Below are 26,280 nucleotides of genomic sequence, written 5' to 3' on the forward strand. Positions count from 1 at the left end.
TTTACATTATTAACTATTTACTCCAAAAGTCATCATCTTATGACTTTTCATAATCCTTCCTAGATGCCAAGTATGGAGGTGTACATCTGTAATCCCAGCAGTTTGGGACGCTGAGGCAGTAGGATCTTGAGTTCTAAGCCTCAGCAATTTAGTGAGGCCCTAAGCAACTCAGCAAAACTCTGTCTCCAAATAAAATATTTAAAAACTCTGGGGATGTGGCTAAGGGTTCCTGAGTTCAATTCCTGGGACCAAAAAAGAAAGAAATCATAATCCTTCCCATGAAGAATGGGGAATTTAACCATCTGTAAACAGACAGTGATTCTACCTTGCTTTAATGTGTTTTTCTCTATTATTTTCTCTAGAATGATAGAGAAAAATGCTTTAATGTTTCTCTCTCTTATCACACTGCATATTTACATGTCCTTTCCTCTTTCTGCTCCTTAAAGATCATGCTTTACTCATATTTTTCTTCTTTATACATAAAACAAAGCTCTCCTCTTTCATTTATATTCCATTATTTTAATACTTCTAAAACCTCTGTGTGCCCATGTCAAAGAAAAAAAGAAAAACAATATGTAAGCAACAACAACACTGAAATCTTTGGGCACTGTGAGAATAAAATAAATTGAGGGACTGGGGAAATAGTTCTGTGATACCATGAGCTAGCATTAGCATGCACGAGGCCCTAGGTTTGCTCTTCAGCACCATCGAAAAAACAAAACCAAACCTAGGTCAACAGGTTAAGTGTATACCTCTCATTTAGATGAGCATTGTGGAGCCTCTTCTGTGCCAAATACAGTTTTCACATATCCATACCTACAGAATATCTGATTGTTGGGGATTGTCTCAAGGTCATAAAAAAGAGGGATACTTACTAATATTACCCTCTCTTCATGTAAGAATACTTCAACACATTTACTGAGGATTTATATATCAGACACCATTCTGAGCAATGAGGATGAGCAAGTGAACTATGTAAAATCTCTGCTTTCATGGGACTCAACAAGGAAAACACATACATAATGTAATGCTAAGTAGAGGTAAACATTATGAAGACACATACAGCAGAGTAAAGCTGGGGTAGGGGACAGAGGAGGAGTTGTTATTTCAAACATAGTGTTGAGGACAGGCCTTCTAAAACAGATAACATTTCACTAATGTGAATGAAGGAGCTGAGTCATATGCAAATCAGTGGAAAGGGTCTTCTAAGCAGAACAAAGAATAAATGGAATGAAGCAAAGATGAGACCATGCTTGGCATATCGAAGAAACAATGTGGCTGTGGCACAGTAACTGAAGGAGAGTGGTAGAAAATGAAGCCATGCTGGGCACAGTGACGCACACCTGTAATCCCAGCTCTTCGGAAGGCTGAGGCAGGAGGATCACAGTTCGAGGCCAGCCTGGGCAACTTAGCGAGACCCTGTCTCAAAATAGAATAAAAAGGGCTGAAACTATAGCTCAGTGGTACAGCACTTGCCTGACATGCATGAGGCCCTGGGTTTAATTCCCAGTACTGAAAAAAAAAGAAAAAAAAACATAACTTCTATTAAGTAAAACAATAGGATTAATTGGAAAAGTCAATGAATATGGGTTATCTGGAATATATACAATTTCTACCCTATAGGCTGACTTAAATCTTAAGCCCTGCTGTAAATAAATTAGTACAGTATTATTCCACAATGGCAGTATGAGAAGTTACCACAAGATAAAAAAAGTAAGGTCAGGGGGCTGGGGTTGTGGCTCAGCCCTAGCACACTTGTCTCACATGTGTGAGGTACTGGGTTCAATCCTCAGCCTCACATTAAAAAAATAAATAAATAAACAAAATATTTTTTTAAAAAAGTAAGGTAAATTTTCACATATTACTGATGATTCCTATATCTCCAACACCAGTCCTAACCTTGATTCAACACTCCATTCACTAAACTTTCCACTCCTACCCACTAAATTGCCTTAACACTTGGGGGCTGGACCTTTGATTCCTACTTGAATTCTCAAAGACCTGCTCAATGGCTTTTAATAGTTAATTCCTACCTATTCTTATGGATAGTCCTACCATCTTTTTCTTACAATTACTTAAATTAAAAATCTTAACATTCAACCTATCTCATCTCTACCATCAATCTAGTTGTGAATGGAGGCCAAGGATGTGTCACTCAATGGTAGACCACTTGCCTGGCATATGCCAAGCCCCAAGTTCAACCCCTACTACCACAAACATAATAAAACATAAGCATTAAAAAAAAAAAAAATCCGAATGCTTCTTTCTTTTCTACTTCTGCTATCAGTAAGCTCAGATTACAAGAACTTCCTAAATGATTTATTTCCCTTCAACCTCTAACCTCTATCAACATACAGTACTCAATACTGCTAGACTTTTTAATAAAACTTTTTCATTTTTTTACCATACTATTCATACTATTTACTATTCACTGGACACCAAGTTAACTATAATATACAGTTTAAACTTAACCTTAATTTTCAAGACTCCAAAAAATTCACAGTATCATTTACAATAATATCTATCTCTCTCTCTCTCTCTCTCTCTCTCTCTCTCTCTCTCTCACACACACACACACACACATATATATATATATATTTTTTTTTTTTTTTTTGGTGGTGGTACTGGGGATTGAACCCAGGGCCTTGTGAATGTGAGGCAAGCACTCTACCAACTGAACTATATCCCTGGCCCAGTAATCATATCTTAACAGTAGGATGGTTTCTAACCATTCCTAGGACAAAATGAATTTTCATATTTCCCAATTTTAAGAATGACCATGTGCTGGGCAAGCTGGTTCATGCCTGTAATCCCAGGGATAAGGAGGCTGAGGCAGGAGGATTGCAAGTTTGAGACTTGCCTCAACAACTTAGCAAGACCCTAAGCAACTTAATGAGACCCTGTTCTCAAAAAATAGGAAGAGCTGGAGTCATAACTCAGCAGTAGAACACTCTTGGTTTCAATCCACAGTACCAAAACAACAATAATCAAGTAAAACAGAAAAATGCATTCTGATTAGAATAGGCTATTAAAAATTTCACATTACAAATATTGCCAAATAACTAGAACAGTCCACTGAGACGGGCATGGCAGCACCCGCTTGGCCTGTAGTCCCAGGAGGATCAAAGGATCAAAGCCAGCCTCAGCAACTCTAAACCAGTCTCTAAATTAAAAAAAAAAAAAAAAAAAAAAAAAAGGGCTGAATATGTGGCTCATTGATTAAGAGGCCCTGGGTTCAATTCCCAGTCCAAAAAACAAACAAACACAAAAACCCACTGAAATTCAGTGTACAAAGTGCTTTTAGTTTCAGAATTGACAAAAATCTCTGGATCTCAGATTTTAAGTGCCTTGCCCAATGTCCCACCTTTAACTAAAATGAAGAAACAGACTCAAAATCCTATACCTATACCTAGAACCCAGCCCTCACCTTCCCTATTTACATAAGAAACAGATGGAAAGCACTAGGAAAACACTATAAAATACATGGGCCTTGAGACATTACCTAAGGCATTTGTTATGCAAATCAAATCTCCACTGAAACAATGAACATCAAAGTCATTTCTAGGCTTAAAATTCTTCAGTTGTAAAGATAACATTGGTACAAGTTAAAAACTTCTGAGAGAATCAAAGTCCTTGGAAATGTGACTCCTAATTACCTCAATGCAACCTACAATTCATTCCACAAAGTTCTAACTACACCAAAGTATTTTAAAATTTTACTCTTATGATAACTTGTAAGAAATCGGTCATCACTCTTACAGTTAAGTAGTAGAGTGGCAAAGAAAATATCAAGGCTGAAATTATGTATTTTGCCAATCTTTCAGGTGACATTAATTTTAAAGCTGCTTGTGAGTTTTGCATTTAAAATTTTTGCATTAAGAAAAGTATTACAGCCAGGCAAGGTGGCGCACTCCTGTAATCCCAAAGGCTCAGAAGACTGAGGCAGGAGGATCATGAGTTCAAAGCCAGCCTCAGCAACAGCAAGGTGCTAAGCAACTCAGTAAGACCCTGTCTCTAAATAAAATACAGAATAGGGCTGGGGATATGGTTCAGTGACCCCGAGTTTGGTCCCTGGTAAGAAACAAAAAAAGTTTTACAGAAATAAACATTAGGGCTGGGGATGTGGCTCAAGTGGTAGCGCGCCCATGCCTGGCATGCGTGCGGCCCGGGTTCGATTCTCAGCACCACGTACAAACAAAGAAGTTGTGTCCGCCGATAACTAAAAAAAAAAATATTAAAAAAAAATTCTCTCTCTCTCACTCTCACTCTCTCTTTAAAAAAAAAACAGAAATAAACATTAAAGTTTATAATGTTCCTTTTACCTTTCACTGTATAATATAATGATTAAAAGTTTATGCTCAGAAATCAGAAGGCATGATTGCATCATGGCTCTACCAAGTCCCTAAAAATTTAACCTCTCATAGTGTCATTTCTGCAAAATTAAATAATATTTATCTTGTAGGATTACTGTGCAAATTAAATGACCCAATGTAAAGCACTTAGTAATGCCTAAAAAAAAAATGGAATTAAAAAATATCTCTGGCCCAGTGCAGTGGCTCATGGCTGGGGAGGCTGAAGCAAAAGAATCAAGAGTTCAAAGCCAGCCTCAGCAAAAGCAAGGTGTTAAGCAACTCAGCAAGACCTTGTCTCTAAATAAAATACAAAATAAGGCTGGGGATGTGGCTCAGTGATCAAGTGCCCCTGAGTTCAAATCCCCAGTACCAAAAACAAAAACAACTCTGTTAACGCTCATTAAATGGATTAAAATAGAAATTTTAATTTTTGACCTATTCTCAAATCCTCTCTCTATAACAATCTGTTAATGTGATTAAAAATGGTTTGGTCACCATGAAGAATTACCAATTATGCAAATGCCATTCTAGGGGACATCTAGGAAGCCTGGTGGAGGTAATACACTGAAAATGATCTGATCTTTATTTGTACAGAGATTGTCTTCAGGTACTGATCTAGCTTACAATTTTTGAAGGAAAATGAGATAAACAATCTCTGGTCAAATAACAGGCTCAGGCTGCCTGCGATGGCACACACTTAATCCCAGCAGCTCAGGAGGCTGAGGCAGGAGGGTTGGAGGACCTCAGTCCAAAAGCCAGCCTCAGCAATTTTGTGAGGCCCTGCAACTAAGCAAGATCCTCTCTAAATACAAAAAAAAGGGTAGGGGGGAAGTCGGATATGGCTCAGCCATTAAATGAACCTCGGTACCGAAAATAAATAAATAAATAAATAAATAATAGCAGTCTCAAAATCTACCACAGAACTGAGTCACCTACATTCATTCCTCTTTCAGTAGCCACTCTGACCCAAGGGCGACCAAAATTCTGCTTTTGACTTCTACCATTGGATTATATTCCAAGAATGTGAGTTCTTAAAAGTGAAGAAACAATGAACGGGTGCTCAGATACATGGTCCTTATGACAGTACCAAAGATGTACTTCAAAGGGCAAACTGGAAGATAATGCATCAATTTGTATGAAGTTAAAATTTAGAAATAGAATCTCTTCTCGCATTCACCCTTTAAATTTTTCTTTGATGCCACATCAATTTGCAACATTGTAACTCACCTGTTTTTTCAGTTATATCTGAATCAGGGGTGTTTGCCCTGCTAACTTCCCCTTCAGCATTCTCTTCTTCAGCACTAAGAGAAATTGGTGAAGAAGGGCCGGGCTGGGAGGGCTGGGGGGTTGCTTCGGGAGCTTCCTCAATCTTACTCCTTTTCTCAAAGCGAAAACGATCCAAATTGAAAAGATTCATTTTGGTGGAAACCACCACGCTGAGGGCAGGGGACTTTAAATGAACTATCTGCCGGGGGGGAAAATAAAAGAGGAAAAGAGACCGTGAAAACAATGTACAATACAAAGCCCTAATACTTCATTCCCAAGGCAATAATGGGCCGGCAAACATGCCAGTGGCTCAGAACTATTATGGCTGCCCTTCATTGTTAAGCCATACCGACCAGAAGGTGGACAGGAATATCTTTTTAAAATTTCCATTGCTTTCACTCCCCTTCGCGCGTCCCCCCTCACGCCCCGCCTTACTCGAACCACGAGCTGACCCTCGTGCAACCTCCTCTTACCCCAGCACGCGCAGGCACGTTCCCCAATCTAACCCCCCAGCGGGCCGCGCGCCCGCCCACAGAGAGAGGCTGCCTGCACTACTGTGCCTCTTGCCTCGAGAAAGGACCTGCCAGGTCCCGCGGTTCGACACTGCGGGGACACAAAGGGGCCAAAGAAGAGGAGCGGCGGAGGCCGTGCTGGCGGGCACCCGCCCGGAAGTTGACGCGGCGCGATCCCAGCTGAGAGGAAGCTGACAGAATCGAGAACACACCGGGAGGCTCAGAGGTGGATGAGCTCGGACATCTCTTAAACGCTCACTCGCTACCTCTTCCCTCTCTTTCTTCCTTAGGTACTTACTGCCTTGCAGCCTCGGTGCGATGTAACAAAGGTTGAAAAGAAAGAAATAATTCCCGGCGGGAGGCGACGGTAGCCGGGCCGGGACCTTCCAAAACAGCACAGAGAAACCTAAAGAGCGCGTAGTGATGACGCAACACGCAACCCAGGCTTTTTTTTCTTCCCAAGCGACGCGCGAGCGGATAATGTCTGGGCGCGCGCTGTTGTCATGGTAACTCGTACCCGCCTCTGCCTGGTTCTAAGGGTGGGATTGTTCTGTAGGTACATTTGTTCTGTTTCTCCAGTTTAGCTACAGAGTTGTTAAATAGAACAATAATAAATGTCACAATGATAATAAGTAGCATAATAATTATAATTAATGTACAATTTAGTACATAAAATGTATATTTTAGAACACAGATGACACTGCGTTAAATGTTTTAGGTGAATAATGTAAGATAAGCATATTTACAAAACAAGGAGACTGAGGCCTATGTTAAATAATCAGTAGGGGACAACATCTGATGATGTTGAATTGCAATACATGTGATCTGCCTCCCCATTATTGGCGGACTCTTCTTTAGCAAGAGGAATATGGCAATTTACCTCTCTTGATGGAAATATTACCTTAAGAAGATTTACTCCATTGTACCCACGTTAAACAGGTGATATTTCTGAGTTAGCATTTTCCTTAAGGAGAAATTGCTATATATAAATTTTCTACCAAATAAATCAGCCAATGTCCACATAAATTGCATTCTTTTTTATAAATCAGTCTTGTTAATTGATGAACCTACATTTTATCCAAAATGTGCACACATAAAATCAAGCGTCAGGGGCTGGGGATATAGCTCAGTTGGTAGAGTTCTTGCCTCCATCTACAAGGCTCTGAGTTCAATCCTCATCACCACATACACACCCCAAATTAAGTGTCAGGACTCATAAAATTTAATATCAAAGCCTCAACAATTGGGGTTTCTGTTAAACCTACATTGGATATCTCATGAAATGCTTAAGTTTTATGTATGCATGATAAATGATTAAAGAATGTAGTTATTTTGTGATGAAGACTCGTACATTCAGACAGATCTGAGATTGATGATAGACTCCATTAGCTGAATGACTAAACAAATTATATAACCTCTCTAAAACTTAGTTTCGTCATCCTTTAAATGTGATTATCAAGGCTGGGATTGTGTGGCTTGCATGTGTGAGGCTCTGGGTTCAATCCTTAGCACCACATTAAAAAAATAAATAAAGTTACTGTGTCCATCTACAACTAAAAATGTTTTTTTAAATGTGATTATCAATAATATTGACCTCTTAGAGAGATGTTCTGCAAAGTACTACCTTTTGACATTTGTACAGTTAACACAAGTGAAAAAGGAAACCTAGATATTGTGTCTAAAGATTTAAACAGTATAGCTAACAAAATATCAAAGTAAAATATGTTCTTTCTGTTTTGAAAATGGCCAAGGAGAACCAGTTTGAAATTAGAATTTCTGTAATGTTAGAATGTGAGTAATTCAAAGAGAACTGGTTGGCCCAAGTACCCCACTTCCCTGTATAACCTTCTTCTATTCAATTTAATGCCATTGGGAGGCTTGTGATCATGCATGTGAACACCAAGCTCAACTGACAACTAAGTTTTTGTATTTGTTTTTTTTTAAAATGATACTCAGTTAAATTTGAATTTTAGACAAAACACATTTTTTATTTAATGTCTGGAACCTGAGTTACAAAATTATTTATTATTTATGTGAATCTTAAATTTAATAAAGTATCCCAAGCCATGGACATGGGCACATGCCTATAATCTCACTGACTTGGAAGGCTGAGGCAGGAGGATCACAAGTTCAAGTTCAGCCTGGCCAACTTGTGAAGACCCTATCTCAAAATAAAAAATAAAAAGAGCGGGGATGTGGCTCAGTGATAGACTGGCCCTAGGTTCAAGCCCTAGTATCCACCCCCACCCCCACAAATTATCATCAATAACAAAGAACAGGTATCCCATGTTTTTTATCATAATCTACTCCCATCTTACTCTGTGCACCTCTTGGGCCTCGGGACCTTTTGGCTACTTACTTGGCCTAGAAATATAGATACTGGAAGCATTTTAAGTCTTTGGTAGGAAAAACATAGGGGAAAATCATCATTAGACTTTATGAGGTTGTGTGAGCAGAGAATTTCAGGAACCAGGTCCTCAAAGCATAGGTTCTCAATAAACATGCCTTCTTGGCTCCACAGATTCCTTTGGGATAGAACATAGCTGGAAAGAGCCATATAAAATTCTTTACAAATCAATATATCCAGGATAGTGACCACTTTCGTCCAATTCTAACAGTAGGATTGTTCTTCAGTATTCATGGAAGAACTGGAATGATCCTTATCATTTTTGAAGATAGAGCAGAAGTTTAAGGTGGGTTAGTCTATTTCTTATTAGAGTTTTGTGTTGCTATAATAAAATATCTGAGACTGGATTGTTTTTAAAAAGAAAAGAGGTTTAGGGCTTGAGTTGTGGCTCAGTAGAGGAGTGCTTGCCTGGAATGTGTGAGGCACTGGGTTCAATTCTCAGCACCGCATATGAATAAATAAATAAAATAAAGGTCTATCAACAACTTTTATATATATATAAAATTTTTAATATTATATATATTTTTTAATATATATAATATTTTAAAAAGAAAAGAGGTTTATAGTTCAGTGGAAAAAGCATTTGTGTATGAGGCATGGGTTCAAACACTAGCAATGGAAAAAAAATTCAAGAGATTTAGTTAATGAACAGTTCTAGAGGTTCAGAAGCATGGTGCTGACATCTGCTTAGTTCTGATGAAGTCCTCATAGCAGATGGCATCATGGCAGAAGCACCTGCAAGAAGGAGCAATCACATGCCAAGTAAGTAAATGAAAGAACAGAGAGGGTCTGCCTCATTCTTTTTATAACATCCCACTCTCAGGAACTAATTCACTCCTATAAGACCAGCATTAATCGGAAGTGCCCCCATCAACTAACTACCCCAACTTTTTCATCGTCTTTGTTGTTGCAGTGCTGGGGATCAAACCAACAAGCCTTCTGCCACTGAGCTGTATCCCCAGCCCTATTTAAAATGTTTTGAGAAAAGGTCTCATTAAGTTGCTCAGGTGGACCTTGAAATTTTGATCCTCCTGCCTCAGCCTCCTGAATCCTACAATTCCCAAAAAAAGACTCTCTTCCTACCTTTCCTTCTCCTCTTCCTTCCCCCTCCCCTTCCTTCTCCTTCTCTTTCCCCCCTCCCCTTCCTTCTCCTTCTCTTTCCCCCCTCCCCTTCCTTCTCCTCCTCCTTCCCTCCTCCTCTTCCTTATCCTCCTCCCCTTCTTTCTCCTCCTTCTTCCTCCTCCTCTTCCAACTCCTCCTCTATCTCCTGCCCCTTTCCTTCTCCTCCTCTTGCTCCCTTCCTCTTCTCCTTCTTCCTCAAGAGATTGAACCCCGGGGTACTTAGCCACTGAGCAACATCCCCAGTCCTTTTTTATTTTTTATTTATTTATTTTTTTACTTTAAGACAGTGTCAGAATTTCTGAGTTGCTTAGGGCCTCACTAAATTGCTGAGGCTGGCTTTGAACTCTAAATCCCTCTGCCTCAGCCTCCCAGATCACTGGGATTACAGGCATACATCACCACACTGGCTAGACCCCACTTCTCAAAGGTTTCACTGCTTCTATACTGATACACTGATGGCTAATCTTACCACATATGAACTTTGGAGAACAATTTCAAACCTTATCCAAATGGCCTAAATGATGGAAATTTATTCTGGAATGCTAGAAGTCCCGTGTGAAGGTGCTTGCAGCAGTTAGTTAATTCTGAGGGCCATGAGGAAAGGTCTGTTTCTAGCCTCTTCTATCTTACCTCTGTCCATACCCATGTCCAAATTTCCTCTTAGAAGAACGTGGTTCATATTGAATTAGTGTCCATGCTAATGGCCTCATTTTAACTTGCCATCTTCAGATCTGGTCACACTCCCAGGTGCTGGAGGTTAGGACTTCATTTGGGGGGAACACAATTTAGCCCATAATAGGCAGCAGGAGAAACAGACATGGGGCGCACAACCTGTCATCCCAGAAATGTGGGAGGCTGAAGCAGGAGGATCCTGATCAACAATATAGAGTGATTCTGTCTCAAAAAGGACTGAGGATGTAGCTCAGTGAATGAGCATCCCAAGTTTAATCACCAATACCATGGGGCGGGGGCACAGCAGGGGAATAAGAGAACTATGTGTGAAGAATTCTTCATGTGAACCCTGAGGTCTTTTTGAATAATAGCATAAATCAGGTTTGACAGCCAGTCCTCTGATTTTTCTTGATTATGACCCTAAATATGATCACTCCTCTAAATTCAGTCCTTACTTCTGTGCTTAACATACTCAACCCTTTTTCAAACTGTACTGATTGTAGTGGTGATAGATATATTTGCCTAATCTTACCAAGGGATAGAATTAAAAAGAGCACCTGTGGGCAGAGATGACTTTATCCTCTCAGAAGGACAAAGGTGATTTGGGCCATTGAAAAACAATTATCATTCCTGTTCAACCCAAGGTGCTCATTTGCACTAAGGCAGGTATTTTTGCTAATTATGCTCCTGCCTTGACCTATTAAAAACGTGAAGGAAAGGGCTAGCACTTGTTTGGGATTCCAGTAAGCCAGTTCCCAAGAGCCAGGAGCAGGGAGCAAAACAAAACCTGGGGGATTTTTTTTTTAGATTTCAAAAATTAAAAATGTTTTGCAAGAATTTTTCATAAAACCCCTATAGCCTATAAAGGTGTGTGGGGGGGGATGTGTCAAAAACTTTGTTTAAATGCCTGAGGTAATGAATGATGCAACATGCGCAAAGACTTGGGGGGAAGGTGTGACTCAATAATTTTCTAGGTCACAAATATTGATTTGTGGAAGGAGAAAAGAAGAGAATGCCAAACTTAATTCCTTGAAAATATAACTTCCTTTAAATGTTCCTAAAGATACTAGTCCAGCTGGAAAAGTCAAAGTGAGGATTTCAAGAATGGAGAATTCATGATGTAAAGATATTCTGTTGAAGACTAAACACAGGAACTAATAACTGTTATCATGTATCACAGGAACTAATAATTGTATCATGTATTAGCTATTGTTGCTTAATTATGACAAAATTTTAGTTACATAAAACAGTTTTTATTTCTCTTTCATGCATCTATCTAGTGATTGGCTAGTGTGATTCAACTTCAGGCCATAATGCCTGCACATAGTAGATATTCAAAAAATGTATTTAAAAATGTTAATATAAATCATCTAAGCATACATACAACCACAGATAAAATGTAATGTAAACTAGATATCTTTCAAAAGATACATATTATGAAAGAAAAACATAAATTAGAGTTTAAATTTCGCAGAAAAGGGGCTGGGGTTTTGGCTCAGTGGTAGCTTGCCCAGCACATGGGAAGCCCTGGGTTTGATCCTCAGCACCACATAAAAATAAATAAATAAAGGCATTGTGTCCAACTACAACTAAAAAATAAAATAAAATAAAAATTCTTAGAAAAGAGGTGACAGAACTAAAGGAAGCAAATGTAAAAGAAAACAATGTAGAGAGGAAGTTTAAACTGTATGTAACTCATAAACAAACGCAATAGCTAATGTCCTAAGAGAAACTGAGGGTGAGAAGAAAAATAAAAACTTTAAAAATGAAAATAGATTTCAGGAAGAATTGATAAATGTTGAAGATAAGCAAAGAAGATCCAGTGTAATTTCAAGAGGGATCCGTAAAGAAGGAAATCAAGAAAAAATCAGGAAAGAAAAGGAGATTCCCAGCAAGGTGGCACACACACCTGTAATCCCGCTGGCTCTGGAGGCAAAAGCAGGAGGATTGTGACTCAGCAATTTAGTGAGGACCTAAAGCAATTTAGCAAGACACTGTCTCTAAATAAAAAGGGCTGGAGATGTGGCTCAATGGTTAAGTGCCCCTGGGTTCAATCTCTGGTTCGCTCCCCCACCCCCCCAAAAAAAGGATAGAGTGGAAGAAATAACTAAAAACTATAATAATTTAGGAAACATTCCTTGAAAATTATGAAGATTTGAAATCATATGTTAGAAGAACATATAATTTACCTGAGAATATCAACCCATTTGGCCAATACTAGGATATATGCTAGTGAAAGGTAGAGTTTTAAAAAAAATAAACTTCCTAGAACTTTAAGTGATAGCAATCAAGTGATAAACCAGGCAAAGAAAATGATTTTATCATCAGATCTTTCAACATCTAATCTTTGTGCCTGAAGAAAGTGGAATTGTACTTGTGATACTCAAGTGAATAAGATGTGATCCAAGGATTTTTTGTCAAGCAAAAATGCCTTTCAAAATATAAAGGCTCAAACACACTATTAATGTGATGTTAGAACTCTGTGTCTACCAGGTGTGGCAGCGCATGGTTGTAATCTCAGCAACTCAGGAGGCTGAAGCAGGAAGATTGCAAATGGGAGGCCAACCTGGGTAACTTAGTGAAATCTGTCTTGAAATTAAAAAAAAAAAAAAATTAAAGGCCTAGTGATATAACTCAGTGATTATATAATTCAGGTTCTGCCTTCAATTCCCAGTACTGCTAAAAAAGAAAGGGAGGGGAAGAACTTTGTGGCTATTGTTGCAGAGGTATCCCTCAGAGAATGAGTTTGAAAAAAAGCAAAGTGTCTATTGAGGCAATGATAGCTACTATGTATTAACTTATTATTATATATTATAATTAATATATAACTTGTAAAATGCATACAATATGAGGTTAAAAGGAAGATGGTACAGTATGTAATGACTACAATATGAAAATATACATCTTTTAAAATGGGAAGAGAATGGCAAAAAAGCTTTTTTAAACTTTTCAGTAATTTATTGGAGTGTTTTAGGGCAGATTGAGCTTCATTAAGATTAAAAATTGCAATGATTTGAAAACCATTGAATATGTTTGTTTATTTGTTTGTTTGTTTTTGGTACTTGTAATTGAACCCAGGTTGCTTTCCCCGTGAGCCACATGCCCAGCCCTTTTTATTTTTTATTTTGAGACAGGGTCTTGCTAAGTTGCTGAGGCTATCTTTGAATTTGTGATCCTCCTGCCTCAGCCTTTCTAGTTGCTGGGATTACAGGTGTGCACCACAGTGCCCCATCATTAGATATGTTTAAATATATGATTTCTTAATGGTACTTTTAAAAATGTTTGATTTTGTAATTCATTATGATACAAACTGGAAAGCAGATGAGAAGAATCAAGTTTTTATCTTGTCTTTTCTCTATGAAGACTTCTGGTAGGTAATAAGAAACTAGATGAGGGAATACTTTATAATAAAATATTTTCAGTAAATGAGAACAAAGTGATAAAATCTGAATCATTAGCAGGTATGACTCAAATTTCTGATCTACAAAGGGATGAGATACAATAAAATGACTACCATTTTAAGCAACTAAAGGTACTTTGTTATGCAGCAATAGTTGGAACATATCCAAATATTTTTTCTACATTTTTGTCTGGAGTGTGATGATTCTTCCAGTTATAGTTAAAATGTTTCTTTCTCCCATCTTTAAATTTCCATACTCAGAAACTGTTTGGAATTCTTATGCTGTTTTTCTCTTTGCCTCAAATTTTGAGCGGCAAAAAATAAATAAATAAATCATATCTCTCTTTCTCTCTCTCTCTCTCCCTCTCCCTCTCTTTCTCTCTCTCTCTTTCTTTCTTTCTCTCTCTTTCTTTCTCTCTCTCTTTCTCTCTTTCTTTCCTTCTTTCCTTTCTTTCCTTCTTTCCTTTCTTTCCTTTCCTCCTTTCCTTCTTTCCTTCTTTCTTTCCTTCCTTCCTTCTCTCTCTCTCACCAGCAATTGAATCTACGGGCTCTTTACCACTGAGCCACATCCACAGTCCTTTATTTTTAATTTTGAGACAGAGTCTCACTAAGTTGCTTAGGGCCTTGCTAAATCGCTATGCTTGCCTCAAACTTGTGATCATTCTGCCTCAGCCTCCCAAGCCACTGGGATTACAGGTGTGTGCCACCATGCCTGGTCAAAAAACTCATCTTTTAATAGGCTTTATGTATCCTCACATGTTCTTCCTCTTTGCCAGATGGATTATTTCACACAACAGAACTTAATGCTTCTTTCTCAGGAGTACAAATGAGATCAAAGGCAACTCTTTTTCTAGAAATATCTACTTAATCACAGAAAAGCACAATTATTTCTAATTTGTGGTAGAGTGCTTTATGTGATTCAACATGGTTAAGATGAAGTCCCTAGAACTTTATAGACCATAAATAGAATTTTGTTTTCAGGACAACTCAACTCAATGTGGTCACCAAGATTCCAGAAATAAATTACTGCTTCAAAAGTTCCTGTGGAGGGCTGGGGATGTGGCTCAAGCGGTAGCGCGCTCACCTGGCATCCTGCGGCCTGGGTTGGATCCTCAGCACCACATACAAACAAAGATGTTGTGTCCGCCAAAAACTAAAAAATAAATATTAAAAAAAAAATCTCTCTCTCTCACCTCTCTATTTAGAAAAAAAGAATGTGAGAGGGTTATCAAAAAAAAAAAAAAAAAAGTTCCTGTGGAGATAGAATTCACCTTTTTCTTTTTTCCCTTGGTACTGGGTATTAAACCCAGCAATGCTCTACCACTGAGCTACATCTTCAGCCCTTTTTATTTTTTTATTTTGAGACAGGGTTGCTAAAGTTGACCTCAAACTTGTGATCCTCCTGCCTTATCCTCCAGAATAACAGGGTTTGCCAGTGTGTGCCACTATGCCTAGCGTAATTAACTTTTTAAATGTTTAAAATATATACTTATCCTGGGAGTGGTGACAAATGTCTGTAACTCTAGGAACTCTGGAGGCTGAGGAGGGAGGATTGGAAGTTCAAGCCCAGCCTCAACAACTTAGTGAATTTATTAGTGAGGCTCTATTCAACTTAAGAGATCCATCTCAAAATAGAAAAATAGAAAGAACTGGGAATAGAATGAATCAGACCTAACTTTCCTAGATTCATATATGAATATACCACAGTGAAACTCCACATCATGAACAACCAGAAGAATGGAATCCTAATTATAATACATTATATTCCATATATGTAATATATCAAAGTATACTTGACTGTCATGTATATCTAAAATTGAGAACAAGAAAAAAGGACTTGGATGTGGCTCAATGGTTAAATACAACTAGGTTCAATTCCTAGTACAATAATAATAGTAGTAAATAATAATAATAATAAGAAGAAGAAGAAGAAGAAGAAATATGTATTTATGTAAGTCTAAAAATTCCAGATAATTGCCTGTTCTTTTTGAAATTAGCTCAGTGAATATTTTTGTAGAATCTCTAGTTTTCTCATTAATTTGGAGGAAATACTTTGTGGGAATCTTTTTCTTCTTGCTTTATGTTTACCAAAATAAGTCATGAAGAAATTCAAGGAAGGAGCCACATTTTCAAATTAGAACTGGATTAGGCAACCAAACAAAAACTAAACAGCAACAGAGATTAAAAATGAGATTTGCAAATCTGGCTTAGAAAAGTAAGCCACACCTGCTTGGTAATGAAAACTTGTATAAACTAATCTTACCTCCCACACACAAATATAAAATGTAAAAGGCAAGATACCAAATCATAAAAGCTAAATACATCTTCTTTTCTTGGTAATAAGAAAGTAAGCCGAATAGTACCAATTTGTAAACAGTTTCTTTTTACCAGAGTAATGGTTCTTAATTTGGGAGAATAAAGGGCATGGTCATAAACTTATTTTAGGAATATAATATCTGAAAAGCTATAGAATTCTTTTCTGGAACTTCACATGTATGTGATGGATTGCATAAAATTTCAGGGAGCTCACAGAACCTCTAGCCTTCTGGGAACTTCAAATTTACAAAATTCTACAAAGAGGTCCTTAATCGTCATAACTCTAGAAGAATTCATGGTGTTTCCATCCCTGTAAGTACATTTTAAAACTTCAAACTTCTGGCAACTACCATCGCCAATTTAGAGGACTACAAATACTACCTAGTTTTTCACTCTTTTCATAACTGCCATATTTTATGAGGTGCCTGCTCTTGTTTGGTTCTACAACTTCCTCCAATGTTCTATATGTTAAAGGTTGATCCTTAGTCTGTAGTGCCATTGGGATGTGGTGGAATCTTTTAGAGGTGGGTCCATGGAAGATTTTAGGTCATTTGAAGGGGATAGTGGGATCCAGGTCTCCTCCTCCTCCTCCTCCTCCTCTTCCTTCTCCTCCTCCTCCTCCTCTTCTTCTTTATTTTTGGTTTTCCCCCTCTTCCTCCTTCAACATATCATTATCTTCTTTTTTTTTTTTAACTTCCTAGCCATGAGATGAACATTTTTGTTCCTCCATGCACTCATGATATGCTGCATTCCCATGGCACAAAAACAATGGGGTCTATTGACTATCAACTGAAACTGCCAAAACTGTGAACCAAAATAAACCTTTCTTCTTTATAAATTTATTATCTGAGGTATTTTGTTATAGAAAGTAAAGCTGACTAGCACATTACTATAATTTCTTTTTGTGAACAAAAAGTAGAATTTGAATTCCAAGTAAAGCCTGTGGTACTTGACTTTTTCAGTAATACTAAAGGACAATTTTATGTTGTTTTCTCTCTTTCTCTCTCTCCCACCACCCCCACCCCCGCCCCCCAACACTGGGAACTAACCCCAGGGCACTCTACCGCTGAGCTACTTCCCCAGCCCATTTTATTTTTTATTTTGAAACAGGGTCTTGTTTAGTTGCTAAGACTGTTCTCCAAACTGTGATCTTCATCTTAGCCTCCTGAGCAGTTAAGATTGCATATGTAATACTCCCATGTTTCATTTTTCACCCTAGTTTTTCCCCCTTCTTTTGTCCATTTATGTGTATCTCACTCTCAGGTGGAGTCTTGAGAAACTTGAGAGTTCATGCACATATACACAAGTCTTACCCGCATCCTTACCTTGCACAGGCAACGCAATTGGGGTTCCTCTGTGTGAAGTGGGCTGGCTGCAGAATAAAAAGAAGAAAGAGAAAATGGCAAAGAAAACACAGGTCACAGGAAGTAATTTTTAAAAAGTGGAGGTAGAACGGCTCTCTGGTCTTAGGGATTGAGCTTCCATACTGGAAAAAGAGAGTGTGAGAGAGCCCGCGTTTGCTTTATTTATATGGGAGGAATATCAAAGGTTTTCCATGGAATATTCTTTGCCAAATAAGGTAGGGAGTGGGCTGTCCAGTTCCCAATGGGTTACAGCCCAACTTCAGAGCTGTCTCAATAGCAGAGTGAAGACAGTTATTACTTGATTGTATACATCCACAGTGCCAGGATAGTGCTTGATATATAGAATTATTCAACTCACACATTCAAGTCCAAGTTTTGTCCTATACATGTTAGGTCGGTTTGAGGTGGCTAAGGGAACAAAGCGCCAGGCAACCCGTGGGAAAGAACCACCCAAAGAACCACCTGTCATCAGCAGGGTTTCCTCACCAATCCTGGATCTCAACAAGCTCCCCCCATCAACCCCAGTAGGACAAGGGACTCAAAAAACCTCCCTTTCCTATCCCAAGCCCTCTCTTCCAGCCCTAAATCCAATAAAAGTTCTAATCCATCTGAGCCTGGGAGAGAATCTCAATAAAGCCTTGTTCAGTAGCCTTTTAATCTGCCTTCCTTTGGTCACTAGTGCCTGACCTTACAATATGTACTTGTGGCATGTCATCTTTGTTGTATTTATTTGGATCCTGAAATTGTCCTCTAGTAAATGCCATTCCACAAATATCATATTTCACAGTATATTTAAGATATTAAACTCAAAGGTAGGGGCTGGGGTTGTGGCTCAGTGGCAGAGCTCTTGCCTCATACAGGTGAGCACTGGATTTGATCCTCAGCACCACATAAAAATGAATAAAGAAAGATATTGCATCTGTCTATAACTAAAAAATATTAAAAAAAAAAACTCAAAGGTAACCATTCCTCATGTATACCTCCACTCCACCACCCCCATCCTCCTCCTCTGATTGAGCCCAGGGGAGCTTAATCACTGAACAACATCCACAGCCCTTTTTTATATTTTATTTAAGACAGGGTCTTGCTGAGTTGCTTAGGGCCTTGCAAAATTGCCAGAGGCTGGCTTTTGAACTTTCCATTCTCCTGCCTCAGTCTCGCAAGCCACTGGAATTACAGGCATCCACTGTGCCCAGCTATTTTCGTGTGTATATGTGTGTATTTTTTGTGTTTGTGTTTTGAGGCAGGGTCTTGCTTTGTTGCTCAGGCTGGCCTCTAACTCCTGGTCTTCCTCCCTCATCCTCTGAAGTAGCAGGAACTCAAGGCTTGTGCCATTATGCTCTGCTTTAAATATTTTTTTTTTTCTTGAAGGGGTCTTTGGAAAGAGATTCCTAAATAAGTAAACAAACAGATAAATAAAGAATTCTCTTTTTTCAGCTACTTCATATTCCACAATCATTAAACTTTCAAAATCCTTCTGACTGCCAAATCTACTTAGATATAATCCAAACATAGTTCTGGGGATAAGTTATATGGCAACATTTCACATTTTTGTGCAATGTATGTTATCTGTGGAATATTTCTCCATAAGTATTTACTAGTAGTATAATACCTCACGTTGTTTTTCTCTTGAAAATAGAAGTATTACTTTGTCAAAAACACAGGCTTCCCTGCATAGTGATAGTTGATGTAATTAGCTATACTGAGGAAAACGAAATCTTCTAAGAAAGCTATTTCAAAATTACAAAGCCATTGTGAAGTTAGAGACATCTCTATTCAAATCTTGTCTCCTCTGTTTACTGGCTGTGTGATAATCTCCCAATTCCCTCATATGTAATATAGGGAAAATAGAACTCACACTAAAGGGTTTCTGTGGATGAAATTTAAAATAATTTATGCTTAGGGAAAGACCTGGCATGTACCTTATATTTACTAAATATTATTTCTAGAATAAAATTTCATCTTAGAAGTTATCCTCAAGTTAGCATATTATTTGAAAAACTTTTTTTTTTTTTTTGATGGTACTGGAGGTTGAACTCAAGGTGCTCTACCATTGAGTTATATCCTTAGATCTTTCTATTTTATTTTGAGACAGGTTTCCCTAAATCGCTGAGACCAGCCTCTAACTTGTGATATTCTATCCTCAACCTCCCAGGTCACTGAGATTATAGGCATGCACTACCAAGCTGAGAATAAAGAACCATTTTTTTTGTGTGTGTGATGAATTATGTTTATTGATTTCTTTTTTATTTATTTCTTACATACATGACAATAGTGGAGTGCATTACATTCATAATTATCCATTCACAGCACAATTTTTCATAACCCTGTATATAGAGAATGTTCATGCCAAATTATACATGAGCTCTCTTTTTTTTTGCATCACAATTCTTAATACACCTTTATACCACAATTTATCATATCTCTGTTTGTATATAAGGTATCTTGACACCAAATTCACATCTTCATACATGTATTTTATATAATGATGACCATCTCCTTCCACTATCCTTGCTATTCCCCTTCTCCCTCCCTTTCCCTCCCACTCCCTATTCCCTATCTAGAGGTAATTTTCCACCCATACTCTCCCTCCCTACTCCATTTTGAGTCACTCCCCTTATATCAGAGGAAAACATTTGGCATTTGTTTTTCTGGGATTGGCTGACTTCACTTAGCATAATTTTCTCTAATGCCATCCATTTCCCCGCAAATACCATGATCTTATTCTTTTTTAGTTCTGAGTAATATTCCATTGTGTATAAATGCCTCATTTTTTTATCCATTCAACCACTGAAGGACATCTAGGTTGGCTCCACAGTTTAGCTATTGTAAATCGTGCTGCTAAAACATTGATGTGGCTGTGGCTGTGTCCCTGTAGTATGCTGTTTTTAGGTCCTTTGGGTATAGTCACAGAAGAGGAATAGCTGGGTCAAAGGTGGTTTCATTCCCAGCTTTCCAAGGAATCTCCACACTGCTTTCCAAATTGGCTGCACTAATTTACAGTCCCACCAACAGTGTATGAGTATACCTTTTTCCCTGCATCCTTGCCAACACTTGTTGTTGTTAGTCTTAATAATGGCTGCCATTCTTACTGGGATGAGATGATATCTTAGAGTAGTTTTAATTAAAATTGCCATTGTATATTTTGTGTATGGGATGAAGTATACCTCCCCAAAACTCAAATGTTGCAATCCTAACCCCACCCCATATCTCACACGGTGTTTATATTGGTGGATAGGCTCTTTAAAGTAATAATTAAGGTAAAATGAGATTGTATATATATGATTGTTGGTTTTTTTTTTTTTTTTTTTGGTACTGGGGAATGAACCCAGGGGTGCTTAACCCACTGAGCCATTTCCCCAGCCCTTTTTTATATTTTATTTAGAGACAGGATCTCAATCAGTTGCTTAGGACCTCAATAAATTGCTGAGGCTGGCTTTTAAACTCTCAATCTGTCTGCCTTAGCCTCCTGAATTGCTGGGATTACATGCATGTACCACCACACCCAGCTTTTTTTTTTTGTTTTTGTAGGAAGAGGAGATAAGGACCCAAAGTCACTCATAAAGTTGAGGTAGGACTTTAGGGAGGAGATTTCCATCTATAAAGTCAAGGAGAGAGGTCCTTGGAAGAAAGACCCAGATGACACCTTTTTTTTTTTTTCTTGATTGCACACTAAAATTGAACCCAGAGCCACTTTACCATTCAGCTACATTTCTACCTTTTTATTTATTTTTTTTTGTGGTACTGGAAATTGAACGCAGGGAAACTGTACCACAGAGTTATGTTCCTATGTTTCATGAGTTGCCCAGACTGGCATTGAACTTGCAATTTCCTGCCTCACCCTCCAGAGTAGCTGGGATTAAAGATTTGTACCATTATCCCTAGGGTTTTTTTTTTGTTATTGGTGTTACTAGGGATCAAACATGGGCCTCACACATGCAAGGCAAGTGCTGTGCCACTGAGCTACATTCCTACCCTCAGATAACACATTGATCTCAGACTCCTAGTCTCCAGAATTGTGTGAAAATAAATTTCTATTATTTAAGCTATCTGGTCTATGGTACTTTTTGATGGTAGCCATACAAATGGATACAGAAGTAAAAACTTTTATAAATAGTTAAAACAAAAATATTTAAAATAATCTAATTCATCTCTATCTGGCTTCCAAGTTACAGAATATACAGAAGTCATGGGAATAAGTAACATTATAAAAAAGCAATTGATCTAGGCTGGGGATGTAGCTTGCCTAGCAAGTGGGAGGGTCGAGTTTCAGTCCTCAGACCTCAAACTACAATGACAAAACCCCCAGATCTAGATTTGTCAAACAAGACAAAGCTTAAAATGTTGGAGTAGGTTATGGCTATTCTAAATGAAAAGAGATGAAAGAAACCCAATAACCAAATGTAATACGTAAACATTGTTTCATCCTACATGGAAGAAGGGTGATGTTTTTTAAATGTCTAAGATATTTTTGGGAATATTGAAGAATTTTAAATGTTGATTGTATATTAAATGATATGGAATTATTGTTAATTTTCTGAGACATAATGATGATATGTGATGTGATGTGTTTATATAGAAAGCGTGATATGCTGTTGGGAATGGTAGTGCATGCATGTAAGCCCAGTATCTTGGGAGGCTGAGACAGGAAGATTGGAGTTCAAAGCCAGCCTCAGCAACAGCAAGGCACTAAGCAACTCAGTAAGACCCTGTCTCTAATTAAAATAAAAAATTTAAAAAGGGCTGGGGATTTGGCTCAGTGGTTGATTGCCCCTGAGTTCAATCCCCAGTACCAAAAAAATAAAAAAAGTGTAATATGCTTATGAAGGAGAAAGTCCTTATCAGGATACTCATGCAGAAATGTTTAGGGGTAAAGATGTCTATAAATTTCTTTCAAAGAGTTTAAAGGGAAGTTTTTTATTTAGATAGAGAGAAAGACAATGCACATTTAGAAAAAAATGGTAAATCTGTGAGAGATAAGTTTGAGCTAATTATATTATCTTTCAATATCTCAAATAATTTTTTAAAGAAATTAAAAGATCATTTTGGTGGTCTTCTGAAGTTCAAGTAGGATGCTATTGTAATACTTCAAAGGAAATATGACAGTTATCTAGACCAAGGTAGTGATAATGGAGATGAAAAAAGAAAATGGACTTTATGAAATACAATTGACAGGATTTTCCAGGCATGGTGGTACACACCTAAATCCCAGCTACTTGGAGTCTGAGGCAGGAGGAATGAAAATTCGAGGATAGTCACAGAAACTTAGGGAGAACTTGTCTTCAAATAAAAATTAAAAGGGGCTGAGTACCTCAGTGGTAGAGTGCCTCTAGGTTCATTCCCCAGTCCCGTCCACCCCACCAAATGGCAGGATTTTTTGATGGTTTAAGATATGATGAGAGGCTGATGGGGGAAGAGAACTCTGGAATGGATAATGATGTAGATAGATGATGGCTCAGAGATATGGAATAAAGGAGGAGCAGAGGGATGAGGAGCTTAATTAAAGAGATGATGAAATCAACTTTGGAAAATGACAGCCACCAATCAGGATTTCTGGACCTACAAAGTTACTATGAGATCTATACTGAGGACCTGCCTAAAAAATCATTCATTTTTCTCTAGATAATATTTTAATGTCATTCACAATGAATTCTAAGACCAGAAACTCTGATAGGCAGTTACGAAAACATTACATATACAATTCCCATACAGTCCAGTGAAATAATTATTTGGTGTACTTTGTTTCTGAGCCTGGTTTCTTGCTGTAAAACAGGTATGCTACTTAGCTAAATACTTGTTAGAATAAACTTCAGAAAGGTATGAATTGTATTGTTCCCAGGTGCCTGCTAGACTATTTACTGTACCTATGTATATAGTAAGTGCTTAATAAATACATGGTGATTTGACAACATCTCCGAAGTTCCTCCATGTTTGCCCTTATTATGGTTTAGATATGGGAGTGTCCCCCAAACGTTTATGTGTGAGATAATACAAGAATTTTTAGAGGTAAAATGATTAGATTATGAGGTACAACCTAGTAGATTCATCTTATGATATGGATTAACTGGGTGGTGTCTATAGGCAGGTAAGACATGGCTGGAGGGGTTAGGTCCCTTGGTATGTGCCTTTGAGGTTTATATTTTGTCCTTGGTGAGCAGAACTCTCTACTTCCATGTCTGTATTTGCAATATTCAGTTAAGCTGTTTAAGTGTGCTTATCCATTCAATAGAGGAATTCAAAAGGGAGGGAGAAAATCTTTACTCCAGCAATGATTTGCCATTACAGGCCTGAACTGCCACAGGCACCAAGCCACCCAAAATCTGTATAACATGAGTCACAAACCAAACAGGCCTTTTCTGTTCCTGAATTCCAGTCCCTAATCACAAAGTTTACTACAAACATTACAACTTTGAAAGATAAAAGAACTGATTCTGCAAGGGACATTTCATTTTACACATTTCTTTATACCTAGGAAAGAATCATCAAATAAAATAAGTACTTTAATAATTAAATAGTTCATAATTAATATGAATTCATGTTCTAAATAACTTCTCTCTAGGGAAATAAAAAAAATTTCCATCACTTTTAAAGTATTTTCTCCTCTAAAAAATGTTATATTCCCTATAAGATAAGCAGCATTGGGTCTATGAATGGATTGTGCTGTGCAGATATTTGTTGACTGAATCAACTCAAATAGGTATAAAGAAATCTAGATTCCAATCTCAGCTCAAGCTCAAGTAGGTAAATTGCTTAACCTAACCCCAAACCAATAAATAGGTCAATTGTGTGTCATATTAGAAAGCAATCATTGCTTATGTAAGGAAAACAAGTATAAAGCAAGATTGGGAAAATCAGGAGGGGAGATGTGTGTTTAGTTGACATTTGACATTAAGATCCAAACCATAACAGAAAATAATGGGTAAAACTGTTGACAACTGAAATGTAAAGGAAAAAAAAAAAAGAGGCTGAGAGCTTTCTTTCTTTCTTTGAAAGAATGTACAGTAGGCCGAGGCTGTGGTTCAGTAGTAGAGCACTTGCCTAGCATGTGTGAGGCACTGGGTTCGATCCTCAGCACCACATATAAATAAATGAATAAAATAAAGGTTCATACATATAAAAATATTTAAAAAAGAATGTATGGTTCACAATTTTATAAAGTTTTTAAAACATCATGTGTAATATTCATTTTATGCAATTATTAAAACATAGATATGAAAGGCTGATCACAAAAACACTGATGTTAAGAAGTTCTTTAAGTGTCATCATTGTGACATAAAAATAGGTGCAGAATAATGTGTACAGTAGGCTTAAAAGTGTCAAGAACCGAGAACTGGGTTGGAAAAATATGTTAATATTTGTTTATATGAGCACGGAATACGTGAATTTACCTCAAAACTGGTTCCATTGGTTGCACATTGGAAGAAAAAAATAACTGGACAAAAGACAGGAATAAAGGAGGTTGTTTTACTGCATACTGTTTTGTACCTACTCAATTTTTGAACTGTGTGTGAATCATCTGTTCAAAGCTAATTAATTAATAAATGTTTAAAAACCTGTTTTCTATTGCTGATAGAAACAGAAGGATGCCCGATGTGGTGGCACATGCCTGTAAGCCCAGCAGTTTGGGAGGCTGAGGCAGGAGGATCGAAAGTTCAAAGCCAGCCTCAGCAACTTAGCAAGGTCCTAAGCAACTCAGTGAGATTCTGTCTCTAAATAAAATTCAAAAAGGGCTGGGAATGTGGCTCAGTGGTTAAGTGCCCTGAGTTCAATTCCTGGTACCAAAATAAAGGGAAAAGAAACAAAAGGAAGAGTGTATTCTCATCTTATTGATAAAACTGATTACATAGTTTTTAAAATAATTCAGTAAGTGTATATATATATATATATATATATATATATATATATATACACACACACACACACACACACATATATGAATATATAGACACACACATTTTATGTATATATATATACATATATACACATATATATGTATTCCAACTCAATAATTCTACTACTTGAGATCTATAGTACAGAAATAAAAATTCTAATAAATAAGAATATAATAAAATAATGTTTATTATAGCATTGAAGATAAAATGTCAGCTGGTAGTCAAGAAACACAAGATGTAGGAAATTATAATCCCATTTTTGCAAAAAATCATGACATCCTGCAAATACATGTTTTTGTATTTATGTCTGTATTAGTCTTTTTTTTTTTTTTTTTTTTTTACTGTAATGAATACCTGAGGCTAAGTACTTTATAAAGAAAAGAGATTTATTTAGTTCAGAGATGTGGAGTTCAAGGGCATGGCATCAGTTTATGCATGACACTGTCAAGGGCTGCATTGTGGATGGCATTACAGTGGTGAAAGCATGTAGAAAAGGGAGAAATCACATCATAAGAGAGGAAGTCAGATAAATGGGAAATGGCCAGGCTTATTCTTTTATAACAATCCTCTGCTGAGAAGTAACTCAAGGTCCTAAGAGAACAATATTGTCTGAGGCCCTGTTTCTTTAAAAGACCAACAGTAGCAGTTGAAACTGATATTCTTAGATGGAGTTGGTTGATGGGATTTTTGTTTTCTTTTGTTTTGTGCAGTCAAGTGTGCACTTATACAAGAATATAGGAAAAGGACATGAGAAACTCAATGAATAGGAGTTAATTTACTCAGCTCCGATCCTGTGATAAAGGCTCATGTCATATTCAAACATACATAAACACGTACATACATATACTAATATGCACATATATAGTGTATATTAGTATATATATGTACAATGTCATCGTTTTGTAAAAATGGAATTATGGAGATACTTTCCTGTATTTTGCTTTTTGTTTTGTTTTGTTTTGTTGTTCAGAAATACC

The 26,280-nt window shown here is 37.4% G+C and overlaps 2 protein-coding genes across 3 annotated transcripts in view; both read right to left on the reverse strand.

Moving 5' to 3' along the window:
- Positions 1-6,513, reverse strand: part of Smarcad1 (SNF2 related chromatin remodeling ATPase with DExD box 1) — a 75,118-nt gene extending 68,605 nt beyond the window's left edge. Inside the window, exons 1-2 of one of the 2 annotated variants that reach the window (XM_076864414.1) lie at positions 6,429-6,513; positions 5,580-5,817 (exon numbers count right to left, since the gene is read on the reverse strand). In XM_076864414.1, the coding sequence (XP_076720529.1) occupies positions 5,580-5,769 (190 nt within the window). In that variant the 5' untranslated portion in view covers positions 5,770-5,817; positions 6,429-6,513. Of the gene's footprint in view, positions 1-5,579; positions 5,818-6,091; positions 6,227-6,428 lie in introns of those variants that run through there. The other variant, XM_076864413.1, reaches the window with a different exon arrangement.
- Pdlim5 (PDZ and LIM domain 5) overlaps positions 1-26,280 on the reverse strand; it is a 595,024-nt gene that overhangs the window by 413,890 nt on the left and 154,854 nt on the right. The window lies entirely within an intron of this gene.

Source organism: Callospermophilus lateralis, chromosome 8 (assembly GCF_048772815.1).
Source record: "Callospermophilus lateralis isolate mCalLat2 chromosome 8, mCalLat2.hap1, whole genome shotgun sequence".
NCBI classification, from domain to species: Eukaryota; Metazoa; Chordata; class Mammalia; order Rodentia; family Sciuridae; genus Callospermophilus; species Callospermophilus lateralis.